The sequence below is a fragment of the Tigriopus californicus genome, chromosome 5, assembly GCF_007210705.1.
Source record: "Tigriopus californicus strain San Diego chromosome 5, Tcal_SD_v2.1, whole genome shotgun sequence".
NCBI classification, from domain to species: Eukaryota; Metazoa; Arthropoda; class Copepoda; order Harpacticoida; family Harpacticidae; genus Tigriopus; species Tigriopus californicus.
The window spans coordinates 9,546,323-9,564,944 of record NC_081444.1 but is presented as its reverse complement, the minus strand read 5'-3'; the positions used below and the strand labels follow the sequence as shown (position 1 = coordinate 9,564,944).

The 18,622-nt window shown below is 41.7% G+C and overlaps 3 protein-coding genes across 4 annotated transcripts; 2 read left to right on the top strand and 1 right to left on the bottom strand.

Moving 5' to 3' along the window:
• Positions 1–3,201: 3,201 nt before the first annotated feature.
• Positions 3,202–7,566, top strand: LOC131881444 (juvenile hormone esterase-like). Its single transcript, XM_059228299.1, has 4 exons — positions 3,202–3,484; positions 5,802–6,764; positions 6,841–7,109; positions 7,199–7,566. The coding sequence occupies exons 1-4, from the start codon at positions 3,215–3,217 to the stop codon at positions 7,491–7,493; spliced, it is 1,797 nt and encodes a 598-aa protein (XP_059084282.1). The 5' UTR covers positions 3,202–3,214; the 3' UTR covers positions 7,494–7,566.
• A 266-nt stretch (positions 7,567–7,832) lies between these two features.
• On the top strand, positions 7,833–12,457 carry LOC131881447 (T-cell leukemia homeobox protein 3-like). Its single transcript, XM_059228303.1, has 3 exons — positions 7,833–8,399; positions 10,481–10,706; positions 12,099–12,457. The coding sequence occupies exons 1-3, from the start codon at positions 7,901–7,903 to the stop codon at positions 12,397–12,399; spliced, it is 1,026 nt and encodes a 341-aa protein (XP_059084286.1). The 5' UTR covers positions 7,833–7,900; the 3' UTR covers positions 12,400–12,457.
• Positions 12,458–15,859: 3,402 nt separating this feature from the next.
• On the bottom strand, positions 15,860–17,878 carry LOC131881448 (apolipoprotein D-like). 2 transcript variants are annotated; one of them, XM_059228304.1, is made up of 5 exons: positions 17,585–17,878; positions 17,258–17,483; positions 16,789–16,952; positions 16,523–16,681; positions 15,860–16,128 (listed from the first exon to the last, which is right to left on the bottom strand). In XM_059228304.1, the coding sequence occupies exons 1-5, from the start codon at positions 17,861–17,863 to the stop codon at positions 16,000–16,002; spliced, it is 957 nt and encodes a 318-aa protein (XP_059084287.1). In that variant the 5' UTR covers positions 17,864–17,878; the 3' UTR covers positions 15,860–15,999. The 2 variants fall into 2 exon arrangements, with proteins under 2 accessions (XP_059084287.1, XP_059084288.1); XM_059228305.1 differs by lacking the exon at positions 15,860–16,128 and adding an exon at positions 16,198–16,316.
• Between the last annotated feature and the right edge of the window lie 744 nt (positions 17,879–18,622).

Sequence of the window (18,622 nt, the reverse complement as noted above, 5' to 3'; positions counted from 1 at the left end):
TATTTAGAATATGAAAAATATAACCTTTGCCCTTACACTAAAAGCAGTATCAATACAAGACCAATCGTTGATGCAGGCAAAGTTTTCTTATCGACTTGTCAAAAAACTCTGGCTTGTTAGAGATCTATAAAACAAAAAGTAGAATCCTACTTGAAACTCCCAATGAAGTTGCGTGACGTTGGGCAGTATATTCGCTAATTGGTCTTCACAACTGGAGGGAAATTTACCAAAAAAGTATTCTTTCCTTGAAAACGCAAAAATACGGCACAGGTTGTATTTGAGGTTCAAGGGTTGGAGGGGCGAACTTCGCCCAGCCAACGAAGCTAGCCATCACATCGTACGTACATAATTCCGAAAGGCGGTGTTCCAGTCCATATCAGATTGGTTCTCCGTCAGTGGGTGCGGCCAACATCTAAAACTTTCGTAGAGAAAGGTCAGGGAGGAGACCTCTCTCATGTTAGGAAACTGCGCTAACCACTGCACCACGTCTCCTCCCCGTTGATAACGAATTGGTTAAAATTTGATACTTTTACATTGCCCGAATGCCAGTTCTTGTAGTCTGAGCAAAAAAGGGGATCCCAACATCATACAACATCATCGAAAGATTATTCTTGCGAACCCTAGCAAAAAAATGATATATAAATTTAGATATATGTGATAGTATATTAGATAGTTTTATTGGTTCATAAATTTCATAACGTTGCAATGGCTATTTTGCTTTTTTGAAGGTTTACTCTTTTCCCTTTCTTTTAATTCTTTCATTTCTTATCTAAACCCGATTTTTTTTCCTTGCCTCAACCAATGATTATTGAAGATTTGCAACCATGACACAAAGAGCCATGATGGAAAGACAGTATTAGAAATTCTCAAGAAAACGTAGATATGTTTCCCTATTAGAAACTTGTGAATTAAGTCATGAAATTGTGGAGAGTTGGGAACTTTTGTGCAAAACACTCAAGCCAAAGGAAAATTGCGCTCTGAATCAACCTCTTTTAAAATACTTAATACTAATTAGCATTTTTTTATTTTTTTCTGGAAAAATACCGTGTATATATTCAGCATCTAAAACTGAGATTTATTTCTGTATATCTGTATCTATTCTTGTTATTATGATTATGATAATAAGTTATGATTGTTTAAGATTTGCAACCATAACACAATTCAGTCCAACGGAATTTGATTGAGGAGATTTAAACAATGAAGCAGTGCAAATATAATAAGATTTGAAACTATAAACACCGGTTTTTTAAAAGGAATTGCAATTTGCAGCCATGGTCTTTTCCCTCTTCAGACTACAAAATATAAGAATACAAAGAAGAACAAAAAGTCTTCATAGATGGCAGAAAATAGTCATTTTAATGATAATTGTAGTAATTACCGACCTCGAAATAAGAATGAAAATTCGAAGAAGATGTGCAAATGCAAAAAAAAACAGTTGCTACAATGGCGCACATTTGTACAAATGACCTTTTTTGGAGAAAAATATAAAATGATACTTTCTGTCACCTATCTTTTTATTTCTTAATAGCAGTATACAATGAATTGCATGTTTTTAGTGAGGTTATAAAACTTGCAAGGGTTTTGAGGAAAAAGCACAAAGGGCCAATGTTTTTTCCGTGCAAACCTAAGGCAAAAAATGCAATATTCGCACCAAGTGCCAAATATGGAGGCACTGATGAGAGAACTATTTCACCGATGTGAAAAAGTTGTCCATTTCATTGTTTGTTTACTTATTTGTTCGGAATTTTAGGATACTTGTAAGAGAATATTTGCTTCACTTTCAGATAAGTGTAGGGCTCATAAGCCGTCAGGATTTAAACATCAAAGAAGCTGTGCGTCCTTTTTTAATTATTCTGTAGGCCCTGTGTCATGCTGTACGAATTGATTGCACTTAATAGCAGGTTTGTGAATGTCTGAATTTATTAGTGAGCAAATTGGGTCATAATATTTGCTTTTAGCTTTTGACTGAACAAAAAGTTGATCGGAAATTTTCTATAGCAAGAACTTGAAAATATATTTTCCATAATTAAGAACACATGACTTGACAATAGAAACATAAATCAAAAGGAAGAATGGTTTGATATCTAATGTCATTAATCTATTTTGCTTCTTGCGTAATTTTGTTGCAACTCTTAGTTACCTTGTTTGATAGATTTCTGACACCTATTAATTTCACTATGTTCTTTGGAAAGATATTGCCAATAAAGAGCACATAATTCCTCAACAAAATGGATGCAGTGAAAGGAAGTATGGAGTGGAACTTCACAAAAACAACTTGGTCCAAAATAGTTTTGAAACCATATAAAAATAATCTGTTTTCTACGAGAGGCTTGGTTACAAGATTCCCTAGTTTACCATTCAGACAAAAGCTCTACGTACTCAGCTTCTCTTTCCTGATTGTTTGTAATCAATTTGTTGCTTGAAATGGTTCGTTTTTTACCATTTCTTTGAATTTGGATAAAGGCGGCTTTACACTACGATGGAAAACCAGGATTGAATCCGGTTTGAGGATTCAAGTGGACTAGTGTTGGGGCGAGTCCACCAGAGGACTCGAGTCTTTCACTGCACTCAAGTCGAACGAAAAGACTCATTTTGAGTAATTTAATCCAAAGAATGATATTTTTTTCACAAATCCGCGCTTGAGTCTTTTTGAAAGAACCTGGACTCAATTCTGGACTCGCCCCATCACTAGTTCTACTACCATCCTCAAACCGGATTCAATCCTGGTTTTCCATCGTAGTGTAAAGCCACCCTAAGATTAGGTTCTTTTTTTTGTTCCCTCGTTATCAAATTTTAGGACATGAATAAAAGGATCATAACTCCCAAGTTTAAAAGTTCGTATATGGAGTGCAGTTTCAACACATTTTTGTTAGCATGATGAATATGTGAAAGAAAGAGCTGATAAAATGGAAAGATGTTTAAGTAGACAATAATGACTGGGGTTATGAAGGGATTTTTTGATAGGATAGACTCACTCATGTGACTTGTTTGGAGGAACTTGAAGGTTGCATCATTGATTAAGGAAAGCATTTAACTTCAAAGTTTCACGAAAGTCCTAAAATAAACATAGAGATTAACAACAGCTTAAGTTAGTGGTCCTACTAGATGATCATTTTTTTCCCAGTAACCCAAGTTTGTTTTCAATGACCTTGTACATGTGCGGGGTTGTTGCTAGACCCTATTTTGTTATCACTTCTGCTGTTTAGTGCACTGAATGCTCATTGCATGCAGAGAAACACAACTCTGCTCGCAACGGGAGTCTGTCTTTGAAAGCATCATGAGACTGAGTTCCTCCGTTCCAGTCGTTTTACAAGGACTAGTCCTTCTCTCTTCATTCTCTCGGGGTGATGATGAAGCCTTTGTCCGAGAAACTACCCTTGGGAGGATCCAAGGAAAAGTGTCCAAGACGTTGGAAGATAAAGAATATCTCAGCTTTTTAGGCATTCCGTATGCTGAGGCACCCGTTGGTCACCTAAGATTTAAGGTAAACCTTGATTGCCACCATATTGGTATCCTTTGTCATCATTGATAGGCTGGTAGTGTCATTCGAGAGCACAACATTGAAAAGAAATCAAGAGCTTGAGAAAAGTTGAATTTTGAGTCCAATTTCTGCATGGAATAAGTTGTCTCAGAATTGCTTCTAGAATGTAGATAGACGTTTAATATTCATGTCAAGACTTTGCAGTATGAAGTTTCCTCTCAGATCATAATCAAGGTCCTATAAGGATCATAATTTGCAACGTCACATGGCCCAAAACAAAGCGGGAAGAGACACGGTAATTGCTAAATAAACTGCTCTTGCCTTGCCTTGAGCGCAATTGTTTTTCCGGTTATTATGTGACCCAGGGCACTAATTATAAATAAGATTTTGATAGAATTAGCCAAAAACAACACAAACGCATAACAATTCAATAAAAAAGGGAATTGGCCCAATTGGCCGTTTATTTGGTAGAGGCTGAATGACAAAGCGCCCTCTGAAGTGCAGAACGTAAAACATTTAGTGCAGCGTAAGGCGTCTAATCCTAGATTTCGTTTAGGTGAACAATTATCAAAGTTGTGGGACTTGTTGGGCAACTGAGGGCATGCCTTCTAGTTTCAGCTTTTTCCAATCTATTTTCACATAATGCTTTTATAGCGATAAACGTATAAAACGTCAGAAGAACAAACAACTTGTTCTACTTATGATGTTTAGTATGCAGGGCTATTCGTATCATTTTGGGCAAGATTTCATGTAACTCTAATTGGGACGATTTGAGCTTCAGTGCCGATTTCTATAAAAGCTGATTCTTGGTCATATGATTGTTTACAGTTTTCCAATTTAAAACTCATGAATGGGCCATGTCTATGGAAAGTTTAGAAAGCATAGATAACGAAATGTGGCGAATCTAGCTCTCATGGGAGCCTTTTTCGACAGCATCCTGCTATGTTATAGTGTCAACGTATTGTGGGCAGGGGTGTGCGATAATGACCTCAAGACACCCTTGGTTGCGTTCCGTCAAGGGAGGGAAGAAGGCCAACACCAGAGCGAGCCTACATTAACAGGAGACTTTGGAGACGAAGGTTTTTCTGTTCATCAAAAGACACCACTAGGACATTGGTTATTGCTTTATGCAAGACAAAGCATCGTCTGCCATAGAAGTGGTAAAAAGACAACTTTCTGTCATACTGGAAAATGGAAGGATTTATGACCACCCTCTTGACAAGATTTAAATCCAACACTGTTTAGTCCATTGTCCTGGGGAGTGTTGCGGATAAAACAATGTTGGTGGCCTCATCGCAGCGTTGAATACCGCTTGTGACGATACTGACAACAGACGCTGACTCAAACTTAGACTTTTCGGTTAAAACGTCATTTTGTAAAATGATAACGTTTTTACACATTTAGTACGGCAGGATGGGTACGAAAAAAAATTGTAGCACTCATTTTGCTGAATTTGGTCCTTTTCTCGGTTTCTGAGAGAGTATCTGAACAATCCTCTCCAGCTTGGTTTCTCTTGATGAGACCTGGTATTGTCACTTGTTTGTCCTTTAGGGCTGGTTAGAATGGTGGCCTCATCGCAGCGTTGAATACCGCTTGTGACGATACTGACAACAGACGCTGACTCAAACTTAGACTTTTCGGTTAAAACGTCATTTTGTAAAATGATAACGTTTTTACACATTTAGTACGGCAGGATGGGTAGGAAAAAAAATTGTAGCACTCATTTTGCTGAATTTGGTCCTTTTCTCGGTTTCTGAGAGAGTATCTGAACAATCCTCTCCTTGGTTTGTTCTCTTGAGACCTGGTATTGTCACTTGTTTGTCCTTTAGGGCTTTAGGGCTGGTTAGAACGGTGGCTTTTCTGTTTGATTTCTGTTAAGTGTTCCTTACTTAGCCGATTTATCACTACCGCCTTCCAGTTACTGTGTTAAAGTGATATAATTAGTTTGGAGGCCTAACGGAGGTTTTCGTAGTTTTGCTCAAATATTTGGAGACTAATATTAAAACCAGCTTGCAAGGTCATCCAATTAAATTTCATCAATCGGTGGAGTTGTCTTAATCTTAAAAAAGTTAATTTTGGTGTAGTTTACAAACCAGTAAATCGAATCCACTGAGAAATTGAATTGATGCTTGCTGCAGGGTACGCCCTTTTGCTCCATAGGTCAGCTATTCACCCACAAGGAGAATAGTCAGAGGACAGAGCTCCGTCGGGTTACTATCAGACAGATGATGGGGAGCGATATTCTTCTTTGTAACTTATGAGTAGTAATTGAGTATATTACACCATTTTATATATGTTGCAATGGTTATTTGCGCCTTAGAGACCCCAACCTGCCAAACCCTGGAATGGCATTTTTGATGGAAGAGAAGAGGGGCCGGTGTGTTTGCAAATTCCCTCGTTTTCCGAGGCCGGTGTGGTGGGTGACGAAAACTGCTTGTCCTTGAGCATTTTCACCCCCAACCTCATGGCAGACCAGGCCGCCAAGCCCGTCATCGTTTGGATTCACGGAGGGAGATTCTTAGTCGGATCGGCCAGTACCAACATGTATGGCCCTGATTACCTAATTGACCAGGATGTCGTGGTGGTCAATATCCAATATAGACTGGGCGTGTTTGGCTTTCTAAGCACGGAAGATGAAGTGGCACCTGGAAACTATGGCTTGCACGACCAAACTATGGCGCTCCAGTGGATTCGCGACAACATTCGTCAATTTGGCGGCGATCCCAATCAGGTTACAGTTATGGGGCACAGTGCGGGAGGAGCTAGTTCTCACAGCCACTTGATCTCTCCTCGAAGTAAAGGGCTGTTTAAAAACATCATTGCCTTGAGCGGAACATCAAATATGGGGTGGGCCAGTAGGTTCACCTTTCACGACAAGGTGGCCGTACGACAGGCTAAACTCTTCGACTGTCCGACGGAGCCAAGTCAAGCACTGGTCGACTGTCTCAGGAAAGTGGATGCGAAAGAGCTGGCTGCTTCCATTAGCGACTTGCACGTCTTTTTCAAACGTACTCTGGCCAAGATCCCACTAACACCCTATACTTCTCGGTTTGATCCCGAATCAGATTCGCCATTTTTTCCCGTTGATCCTCGAGAGGCTCTAAGAACTGGCCAATACGATAGGAGTGTGCCACTCTTGGTCGGAACCACATCGCAAGAGGGCTCTTGGTACATGAGTACATGGTACTCAAAAATCTTTGCACAACGCCTAAAGGAGATTGACATTTTGAATCAGGAGGAATTAGTCAATTTCGTGGCCGGTGAAGACCTATTGCGACCAGGGGTAAGAATGCATCCAATATTCCTAAATTGCTGACTTCGCTGATGGAATGTGCACCCTAACGATCGGTCAATTTCAGGATTGGTCAAAGATTGTGAAGCATTACTTCAGAAACGGAAAGATTGCGGATCCCAGTAATAGAATTGCGGGCTCGAACTTTTTTAGTGACATCACTTTCAATTATGAGACCCTTCATGCTGCTCACCTTCATACTCGCAGCAGTGATTCTCCTGTATATCTTTATCGATTCGATTATATTGGTGGTTGGGGGTACGTGAGCCTTTTCAACGAGACTGCACAGTCCTTTGGAGGTGTGGCTCATTTGGATGATATCAGATATCTGATGAGGTCAGTATGACTTCGGGTCAAAAACATTTAGAACACTAAAAATATGAGTCAATGTGTGCGGTTATAAAGACTATTTTACTCCAATGCAGATTGCCATGGGCTGCTCCTCTTAGTACTGCGGAAGACAAGGACATGTCCAAACGATTCGCCGGTTTTATGGCCAATTTTGCCAAGTATGGCAACCCCTCGTCCAAAACTGAAACATGGGAGCCTTACGTGAAAGGATCAGGCCAGTACTACAAGATTGCCAGCCCCGACTCCAGTGGCATGGTTCGAGATATTCCATTTCCCAAAGATCGGATGAACTTCATCAAGATTATATATGACGCTCAAGAAGATATCACTATTGACTTTAAAGTCAATGATGCCAAAGAAGAGTTGTGAGCGAACAGCATCCTTTTTCCTGGCTTCCTATCAATAATAAATGATGCGCTTTGATGGTTGTTTTCATGGCAAATCCCTCGCGTTGACTTTGATTTGTGCCATCATCTGGCTCCTCCCCTTTCGTTGTCGATGGTTGTCGCCACCACTCGTTCGTGTCCTCTCCTATCTCTCTCGCTCTCTGTTTCTCTGATCGTCGTCGCTTTCTCGGAGGGCGTCTCGCCCCCCCTCTTTTTGGCCCGAATTCGAGCCCTTTCTTTTCTTTCTTTTCGTTCCTCCTCGCTCTCTCAAGTGTTCCATTTACCGTTTGAGCTCAAACATGACCTCTCAACCGAGATATCTGACATTCAGAGAGCTCAGTTCCCGCTTGATCGTGTCAAAGTTAGCCTGGTGAAAATCGTCATCATATTATGACGGAATTGGTCAGAATGGCGGATTCTTTCACGCCCAAACCCAAACCCCTGTCTTTTTCTATATCAAGCCTTTTGAGGGAAGATAAATTCCATAAAAAAAGCAACGGCAGTTGTGGCAACCTACAACTTGACGGGTGTCCTAATCAGACTGAAATTGACCAACATCGTGGAGCTCAGGGCCAAAATTGTATTGAAGACAATGACAACGAAGATGTCGATGTCGATGACGAAGATGACGAAGATATTGAAGCAGAACGCATAGAGGAGGATCTCATCACGGCCGAGGAACCTGAATTGAGTCGGGACAGAACTTTGGAGGAGGCACGAAGTGTCATTAAAGTTACCGCACATAGGCCCATTTTTACTCCCAGTTCTGTTGTCTCGTCAGGTTTCGATTTTACCCCTTGGCTTTATCGTCCCATGAGCTTGAATCCTCCTCAAACGAGTGGATATCCCATGCCAATTCCTCCCAATGTGCTCTCGTCAAAATTTGGTGGTGAGTGAATTTTTGAGTTGCACACGAACGCATCTAATTTGTCGCGTAAAATCTTTAGAATTAGACAAATGCCCGCTTAAAATGCTACGTAGACTCGTTTCAATAATTTCTTCTTTCTAATCTTTTTCCTCGGGCTCCTTCATTCTTTAATTACTTCACTCCAATATTTGTGGAGAGTACGTAAATTATGTTGTTGATCAGGTTGCATCTGTCAAGTCAGACTTTGAAAGGTTTTTGAATACAATTCCCAATCGACCCCACATTCATGAGGCCTGTCAACTCAAATTCGTTGGTAGGCAAGTATTGTATCAAATTCAAGTGGTAACAATTGTACAAATCCTAATATTTCATTCCTTGTCACGATTAGTAAAGCCTGTGAAAACCCAAACCCAAAAATAGTATGTTTATTTCCTGATATTTTGAAGCATCGAGGACTGTTTGCATCAAAAAGTGTCCGGAAGGCAGCGATGGACTAAGTAAATACAGTTTTAAGGCTTATTCGCTCGTTACCTTGACAGAACCAGATAGGCCACGATAAAAAGCTTCTAATATATGGAAATTTCAGGCAAGCCTGATGAAGATAATTTTGCAATTATCCATATGCAAAGGGGCTTACCAATCTTCTTTAGAGAAAAATTGAATCGGTAATGATATGGTGCTAGATTTTTGAAACGTCTTTTTTAATGGAAAATTTAGTCCAATATGATCAAGCAATAATTTAAGTGAAGAGTACCATTTTCAAAAGTTATTAAAAGAGGCTTTCATTTTCTTTCCATCCTGTATTTGCCATTTGCCATGGGAGGACCCATAAAGCTAAGAATAGTTTGGTTGCATGTTTATCAATTGGGATTCAATCACCTCAACTTCAGACAGTTGATTGCCCATAATATTGAAAAAAAAGTATTGTTACAAAATAACCAATAGGACTCAATAACGAAAAATCATACGTCAAAAAAGTACTACAGAGGCTCGATAGAAGCTATAAAGGGTGTTACAAGCGTGTCATTCCTTACAAAGTATCATTTAGACTCTGAAGAATTTACTTCGAATAAAGAAACTAAGAATAACCACCTTAGATGGCCACTTTTTCATCCGTTTAATGATTGATATGGTATTTAAACCAGGATACTGTTTTATTTAGACATCGGTTATGACAATTGAGTAATATGTAGACTTTTTGGCAAAATGTCATTCACTGTCAACGCGAGGTTTTTTGTCTTTCGTAAGGCGGCTTCGAACTTGTCTTCTTTTTAGTGGGAAGTCACATGGCCTTGGAACTCTCCCGACTTGTCTCCAATCAACAACGTATGCTTGAGCATTCCGCCACATGGAGTTAGTTACTCTAGAGCTTGAAGCTAATTTCCTCTGAACGTGAAATCGTTGTTAAAGGCGAGACAAATTTCGGCTTAAACTCATTAAAAACATAAAATAGCGTAATGTATCACATTAGAAGTTGTTGTAACTGCGTGAATTAAAAAAAAAAAGATTTTACTCATGTGAACTATCTGGACGATTTTCGGACACATAAAGAGGAGAGAGGAACTCAATTTTGGTGAACCCTGTATCTATGTGCAGGGTCCAGAGCCTCCCGAGCACTAACAACAAACAAAAATACAGTAAACAAGACATTTTATTACAAGCCTATTTGAAATTGAGGTGCTTTAAACCATTCGGGATAAAAAAAAGTCACTCGCAATACCCTCATCTATTCTGGATAACACGCCCAGTCTCCGTCGAGGTTATGTGCAAGCAGTACAGACCATTTCTGGAACAGGAAAGCTCCATAACAGTAGTCTTCACGGCTGTAAGGAATGGGAGTTTGGATACAAGTTTACGCAAGATCTCCTAAGGACTGCTGTTTTGTTAGTTATCGGTCCAAAGAAAAATGATCTCCTCCCTGTCTTATTTCGAATGTTATGGAGCAGTCTTTATAGTCAATGTTTCATAGAAACCCTGATCATTACCCTTCAATCAGGTATAGGCGACCTTGATCCTGCGATGATCTGTATATCTTGCTTCTACTCGTTTTTTGTAGTTGAGAAGTTTTGGCGGACTCTGTATGAGCTTTTCAATTGTTGTAGGTCTAGCCCAACCCAGAAGAATTGGCCATCCGTATCAAAATCGCACGCCACCAAAGCGAAAGAAGCCCAGGACCTCATTTTCTCGCTTGCAGATTTGCGAACTGGAGAAGCGATTTCACAAGCAAAAGTATCTGGCCTCTACTGAACGGGCTACCCTCGCCAAAAGCCTCAAAATGACTGATGCGCAAGTGAAGACCTGGTTCCAAAATCGCCGCACCAAGTGGAGGTACGTAACTCAAGACATACGTGGGTTGATTTGTCTTAACCCAGAGAGAGGCAACCAACCCGTTTTGGAATCGCCAAATTCATTAGTTTAACAGCGATTACTGCTTTGCGGTCTGGCGTGATCCATTTGGAACGCACCATGTCCTGGTTGGGAGGGAAGATGGGGTGCACGGGAGGGATCATTAGTCTTCATAATAGGAACAATAAACCCAGATCTCTTCTTTTTCCATGAATGAGCTAGTTGTTGGTTGGTTGGTTGGTTGGTTGGCTAGTTGGGTCGCACTCCGATGCCGTAGATACTGTAGATAGAAAAGGAGGAGGAGGAGGAGGGTAGGCGCGTAAATTGTCCAGAACAATTCTGAGCATCTGAACCAAATAAAGTAGCTCACCATCAAAAGTAGACTGCCTCGCATTCAGTGCACCTTGGAGCCTCCTAAACTGTGCAAGCAAAGCACGATCAAGGTGGGAAATCGAATTAGTCAACTCATAAATCACCCATTTTGCCGTCTTTATCTTGTTGTAGAAGCCTTTCTTTCGCTCAATTGTTCCACTTTTCCCCTCTCATATCTTTTGTTCCTCTTATCCCTTGTTCCTTTCTCTTTTTTCCTTCCCGCGTTCCCTGTTTGGTAGGCATTTTGAAGGGGACGATGCTGGTTTGTTTCTGGTCTGCTTCGGGCCGAAATCGTAAAACTCCAGTTTTATGGTGTTGATCGCATCAGATTGGATCACAGGATGGAGGAGATGGTATGGCACCTGCCCTGCCTTGTGTGGAATAAACATGTGCAATTGGTCAGAGAGCAATATCTATGAGGTTTCATTTCATTATGCAAAGTATATTTTCTTGATGTGAAAAATGCAGGCCAACTTACATGTTCTTACACGGCTTAAGCTAGCAGGTTCGATCATTGGCGCCTCCTAAATCAAGTCCCACTAAACTATTCCAATCATTCGGCTTGGCCAGCGAATCGACTGACTCAATCTTTTACTACCAGAATTGATCGGCAATAAGCCTGAGAGTAAGCAGGATAGATGAACTGGAACATTCTGAGCGGCTGTGTTCTGTACACAAAAACGATAGCTCTGAATATTCAAAATTTCATCAGTCATTGCTCCCTTGAGATCTGTTAAGCCATTCAAGTGAGAAGCTCTCATTTTTCACACTTTACTCCACACTCAACCAACACGCTGTCTAGTTGGATCGAACACGATATTTGATGGAATTGAGTTAACAAGACTAGTATCTGATCCAGATCTGAACATGGACTTGTACGTAGTTGGTATAAATGTGTAGGTGAAATGAATGCACAATTCCATTTCTGACACATGTGTTCCTGATTAGTATCCATCTCAGATGGAGGGTTGATGCCATCTCATATCATTCACTCGATTTCAGGAGGCAAACGGCTGAGGAGCGAGAACAAGAACGTCAAGCAGCCACCAAGTATTTTCTATCCATGCAACTTGGGTCCATGGGAAGTGTTCCGGGTCCTCCCCCTCCTGGTCCAGCCCATAACACTTTGAGCTCTCCACTTCTTAATCCTAACAAGGACATGTCTGCCATTTTCGGGGATGGCTCTAGTATTTCGTCTTTAGAAAGTTTACGTCCTTGGACCTCGACCCTACATTCGTCTTCACATCATCCGCATCTCCACAGCCGCTCTCAATCTCCTGGTCCCAATCGAATTCAAAGTTAATCTTACGATTTGAATTTTGTTCTCCATGCGTATGAATCAACTTTTAATATATGGTAGTCCCCAGTTCTTGAGTGCGTGTTTTGTTGCAAACATCTTGTCCCAATGAGTGGTTGATTGGTCCCTTAGCCGATGAAAATAGGTAGGGATGGGCACATGTAGCAGAGCCTAAACGTATTCGTATTTAACCGGTGGTAGTATCGTTAGCCCAACTCTATCCGTGTGCATCCATCATCCTCAATATAGAGCAATCAATTTCGTATAGCCTAATTAATTTACGGACACCATTTCATAACTTTACCCGGCCACGGTTCCGAACATCCCAGGGTTCCAAAAGTTTCGGTAATTGGCTTTCCAACGACACCCGGCTTATGGTGGGGACGACAAAGAAAAAGACGGAAGAGGATCTGTCTCCCTCTTACATACGTACTGTTTTGCAGTGTATTGGTGCTCCTCTGAACGTAATTCCATCTAGAATCAACAAGGGAACAATTACTATCTATTTGAGAGGAAATGATCAACTCCAAAGGTGGTTTCTGGTTGGCTTTTCGTAGCCACGTGACAGATTTCTGGCCCCATCATTGGACCATTTGCCTCTAACTGTTCCACCATATGTTGTCTCCGTGTTCGTCTTAGTGCTCGTCACAAGTACGTGCGTGAGTGAGCGAGTGAGCGAGCGAGCAAGGCTGTTGCGGAACAGCGGAACAACCACTTTATGGAAAAAGCGCCATGATCGGGCAATTGACTGAGAGAAGTCCCCAAAGCATTGTTCTGGGCCACTGGTAAAAATTGCACCATGAACCATCTGGATTTGTTTTGCTTGGGTAAAATAATTGTCGAAATTCATCTACATAACTTAGGGCTCAGCATCCCACCTTCAATACGTTTCACCCAGTGGTCTTTATTCTGTTGGCATTGGCAAGTTCATCAATGGCTAATCACTCGTCTTACCCAAGATCGACAACCCTCAATCTCCTAAGCTCCATGGGATGAAGTTATCACTAGGAACTTGAGATGGGGATCTCGGGGAGATGAACCCTCTCTTTTTCAACTAGTACGGTGAGACGATGAGATGGATGGGAATTTTATAGCTTAGTATGGACCAATATCTATTTTATGGATCTTCCAATGCCTCTCAAGCGAAAGTGCGAGAAACCAAATAAAGTAGCCATAAAGAAACCCCCATTTCTTCGTCTCCTGAATTCCTAAATGAGTTTTCTGAGCGGACAACATCTCGTAACTTGTATGATTGGTCTGATCTACCATTTACAAGCGAGGATTACAAGCCAATTGGAGAAATAAATAGAAAATATCCCTCTAACACTAGGTATTTCTTGGGCCATGACTGCCCTTGCCCATGATGGTGCCAATCAGATCAGAACCAATTCTCTCCGTGGAACGTGGAAAGACTGGGTCCATTTTGGTCAAGGCTTGAATAGGAGCAGAGAGGAGGCTTTTGCTAATCTTATGACACTTTTCAACAAAAGTTAAAAGCCATATGTCGGCAAGATCAAATGGATCTTCATTCCCCAAGCTGAGAGTGCCTGGTAGTGCTTGGCATTCCCCCAAGTGAGTGCGTGCATGTGTGCAGTGGATGTTGCAGTGACCTCGTATGGGATAGGGAGGGGTTTTTAAACTCGAGTCAAGTAGAATGTGGTTCTGTGTCTCCAGAGACTACCAAGAATGACTCTCTGGACCAATTTTCTACACGGTGTCTGTTACTCTTGTATCTACTAATGCGTACTTGCTGCAAAGCTCGTAGATGTATCACCAACTGGACCATTTGAAAACCAGCTCTGTTTACGCCCCCATGGTCTCAGTCCCAAAGATGGTTATTTCAACACAATGGGTGCGTTTAAGTTTTGTTCGTTGCTTCAGCCACACATCCCTGAGAGGCTTTTCTCATAAAGTGATAGTGATATTTACTTAAATCAACCACGAGTGATACATATGCTCAATCTATTCGGAGAGTGGTTTGGTTGGTAGGTTCAAGCAGGGTCGTTGGAGTTAATGATCCCATATGTTGGTTGGTGCTGTGTTCCTCAGCCACTTCAGTCCCAAGGAACCCAATGACTTATGATGAAGAGGGAAGATATGCCTTAATCGAGTTACTGTTCCAGTTGGCGCACTTACACCACTGTACTATCAACTACTTGTAACGAGTAGATGACTGAGGAGGGGGAAATGGCTTTTGGTCGGCGTGAGAATGGAAGAAAGACGAGAAAGACGCGCATCAAAACGATAGACGAGGAGTCGAGGACCCACCCAATAGAGCTACTGTACATACACACTGTAATACAATGGTAAAGTGAACAAGCCATTGAGGGTATTGCAGGCGAAAACAACAACAACTGAGAGAGGACCAAGAAGAGAGGAGGAACGGAGGGATGACGCCAATCAAATCATCGCTCTTGCGAATCATGTTAATGCAACAGCTCCACGAGGATAGCCTTTGGAGGCTGAGGAGTACCACGTCCTCTCTGGGCTGGCTCAAAGATCTCATATTCAGTTAGATGTACGTACATAGGTATCGTTTTCCTGATGCAGCATCGTTATCATTTTAAACCCTTCAATTTAATTTTCGTCCTTAATGGGTCGAACTGTTACTGGAACGAATCGCCATTGTGTTGCTCCCCAAGGGGCTAAGAGGACCTCTGAAGGAAGTCCGATTTCCTTAACTGGACATATTGCATGCTCACTTGATTGCCCAGGGATCAAGATAAAGTGGACCTGTTCCCAGTCCACTTCCATTCACTTGTCTTGATTAACAAGGCATTCGCACAGCCATTTGCTTTGAACCATCATTAACTTGATACACTGGTCTTTCATGAATGACGCAACTAAATCTTGCTCCCGCCTTTGCTTTAAAAGGGATGCGATTGGAAAGGACAGATGGGATTTCTGGGTTGACGGAATTTGAAACGACTTGTAGTGAGGACGAGAAACTCCAAGAGAAAAAGAAGAAGGAGTGGAAACAAGGGAAACAAAACGACCTGTCTTTTCACAATTCAATTAAGGGCAGACAACCAAGAGAACGAATGAGACCCTCCAGATAGGACTTTTCTCAGCAGAGTTGCCTGTGTTGTGTGTTACCTACCACCACCACCACCACTCCGTACGACGACGACGACGACGAACGACGACGACGAACGACGACTATCTCTTGGTTCTCACATCTCTCTTCTTCCGCTTGTGTGCTCTGCACTGTGGCCATCTACGCCTACCTCCCACTCCATCCACATACCTACCCACCGACCGACCTACTGGAACTCAACTTTCACGGGGATGGATTACCTTCCTCCACAGACAAGATTACCTGGAACGTGTTTCTAGCCATTTTTGGCGCAGTCGACCAGGAGGCGACAGCGAGGCAGTCAGTTCCTAGAGGTCCGGGAAGTTTCCCAGCTAAAAGTCTCTCAATTACTAAGGAACGATCCTTTCTTCCTAAGAAGTTAGATGTCCCTTATTCGTGAATTATTTATTAGGAGCAGAGTGAAATTTAGTAGAACAAAGACCAATTATAGGGCAATCACAACATTGAAGGATTTGAACTCTCCTTGATTGATATTATTATGTACTGTGGGTGCTGGATCTACGAGTTAGTTAGACCCTTGGTTCCTCTTCTTTAAGCGGCAGGTTTTTATTCAGGTCACCATTCAACTCTTCTCTATCACCTTCGCCAAAAAATCCGCCTCCGAGTTCATCAACAGCTTTGGCAATGCCTCCCTCAATCTGAAATCGATCATATCATTTTTTCAGGAGGGACAAAAAAAGAGGTCAATACCATGAAGATGATAGGAGGACACTTATAACATTCTTTATTGTCAAGAAACAGTCATTCAGCATAATATTTAGATGAGTTCTGCATCTTGTTCCAATACCACACCGGGTGTATACTCTCCGTAATCAGCGATTGAGTCCTGCGAAAAGTTGCAATGGTGTATGACTCATTCTGATTAGAGCTCTGGAGAACTTTAATAACGTTCGAAAAAAATGTTTTGATACGCTCGTAATTTCGAAAGGTTTTCATTGAGGGAAAGGAAAAAAGCCTACCAATGACCAATGACTTGAGGGGAGGGGGGAGGGATCGGTGCTCGTATTGATGCGCCGAAATAATAATCATTACCTCATCGCCGGCTAGGCCTAGAATTTTGTCCACGTCGATTTGCAGGCCCTTTTCTCGGTCAGAGTAATCGCAGTTGCTGTGATCAACGAGATCGAAATCATGGTCTGGTAGTTCGGATTCACCAGACACTTCAACCTTAGCATTCAGGAGATCGTGGAGCTAGGATCGAGAAAAGAGGTTGGTTGGCTCTAGGCTCACATTGCATTCCATGACTAACTATTGCACCGGTACGTGGGTTTGCTACCAATTCCATAAGCAACACTTACTTTCTTGGAGATTTCGGCGTCGGGAATCGGTTCTCTTTGGAGAATGGTACAGGATCGTCGGTGAAATGACAGCAGAAGTAGACTTTTGGCTTGACAAGTGCATAACAAGGCATATTTGTCGTAATCAGTATCCATAACGTTGAACGAGGCCGAACCCAGAATATCTAAAAAAGGATTCAACGAACGAGTACAAAAGAGAGCTCTTTCAAAGTAAAAGAATGAGAGCTGAGTTACATAATGTGCAACCAAAGATCAGCCAATGAATTTCATGGTTAGCCATGGAATGTCGGCTCAATCAACCAGTTTTCCGGAAAATTGTAATAGGTGCAGAACGATTCAATGAATCACGCTTTGGCGTTACCAAATTGACTTTCATGCATGGTTCAACATTGAGCACACGAGTTTCCAACTTTAAAGTGTACAGAGTACGTCTGACGTTGTTCGTTTAGTACTATTGCATAGTACTTACTCAGAGGGAATCTGACAATCATTCTACCCGGCTCGGCTCGGCTGGGCGATGCCAATCGACCACGATATCTGTATTTGTTATCGATGGAGAACCTTTTGAGACCGGTGAGAACTGAATTTTGTTCCACAAACTTGAAACCATCTTCGTCTACTCCAAAATCATATGTAAAACACTTGGATTGGGTGGTACCGAATTTCTCCATTGCATACCAACGACCCTCTCTGAACTGAAATGAGAAAATTAAAAGAATTGGCAGAATATTATATTACCTTTTCATCCACACATCCAGGGGCAAATGTGTTTTTTTTTGTACGTGGTCTCGCTTACCTTGTCCCAATCAAATCCTGGCATGGGGGAAAAGTCCGGGCATGATCCCGAGTAACTGTCATGAGCAGAACTGTCCCCAATGATAATGCTCAGGGTGAGAGCCAAAATTGCCAACTTCATAATGTACTTTGGAGGTCCTGTCTTGGTCACAAACAAACAGCTTCTGGTGAGTATAATGAATTTCACGTCGAATTTATAGGCTACTTCGTTCGGTTCGTTGTTTCTCTGTCTCTGCAGATCTGAATTGCGGTGCTCCTCCAGTCTCATATGTGTGGACATGCTATATGGGCCATGTGCTCGACTGTCTATTGTGAAAACAATACTACGTACTAGCTACTAGCTACTAGCTACTAGCTACTAGCTACACTCCAGTCCCACCAGCACTGAGGCAGAGCTTTGGCGAGATTGATGATGAATCATCAACCGCGAATTTAGAGGAACTACGCCGAAAGCAAGAGCCGAAAAAAGACTCAGTTGGAAGCTAGTTCCTACGTTTGCTCTTTGTTTTATTTAAGTAAGGGGGAGAGGCTTCATAGACTGTAGCTCATACTGAAGTTGCAGATGGGAATTGGGCCGGGTGGGATGTAGAAATTTTGTAAACAAGTTTTGTAAAAGTAACTGATAAGTGCACGTATATACAATGTCTTCAAATAGTAGGAAATAATGTGTTCAGCCTGATTGATTTGAATGGAGGCTTGCAATTTTCCAAGATATCACAGAAACAAATGGGCGACAACTATGGCTCGATAATATGTATCTCTTTACTGGTTAGAGACGTACAATATATGCTTCCCAGCTAACTTTGTATCGTCAGCAGAAGAAGAGAGACTGGCAGTTAATGAAAAGGAGGGAACCTAAAGCAGAGCCTTGAGGAACACCCGACTTGACATCATGTCTGTCAATAAGAGATCCCCTGACCTCAAGTCCCTCAATGACCTGCTCCATGTGCTCAATCAGTTGGGTAAGGGCGACTTTACACTAGGATGGAAAAGCAAGATTGAATCCGGTTTGAGAATGGAAGATGGAGTAGTGTTGGGT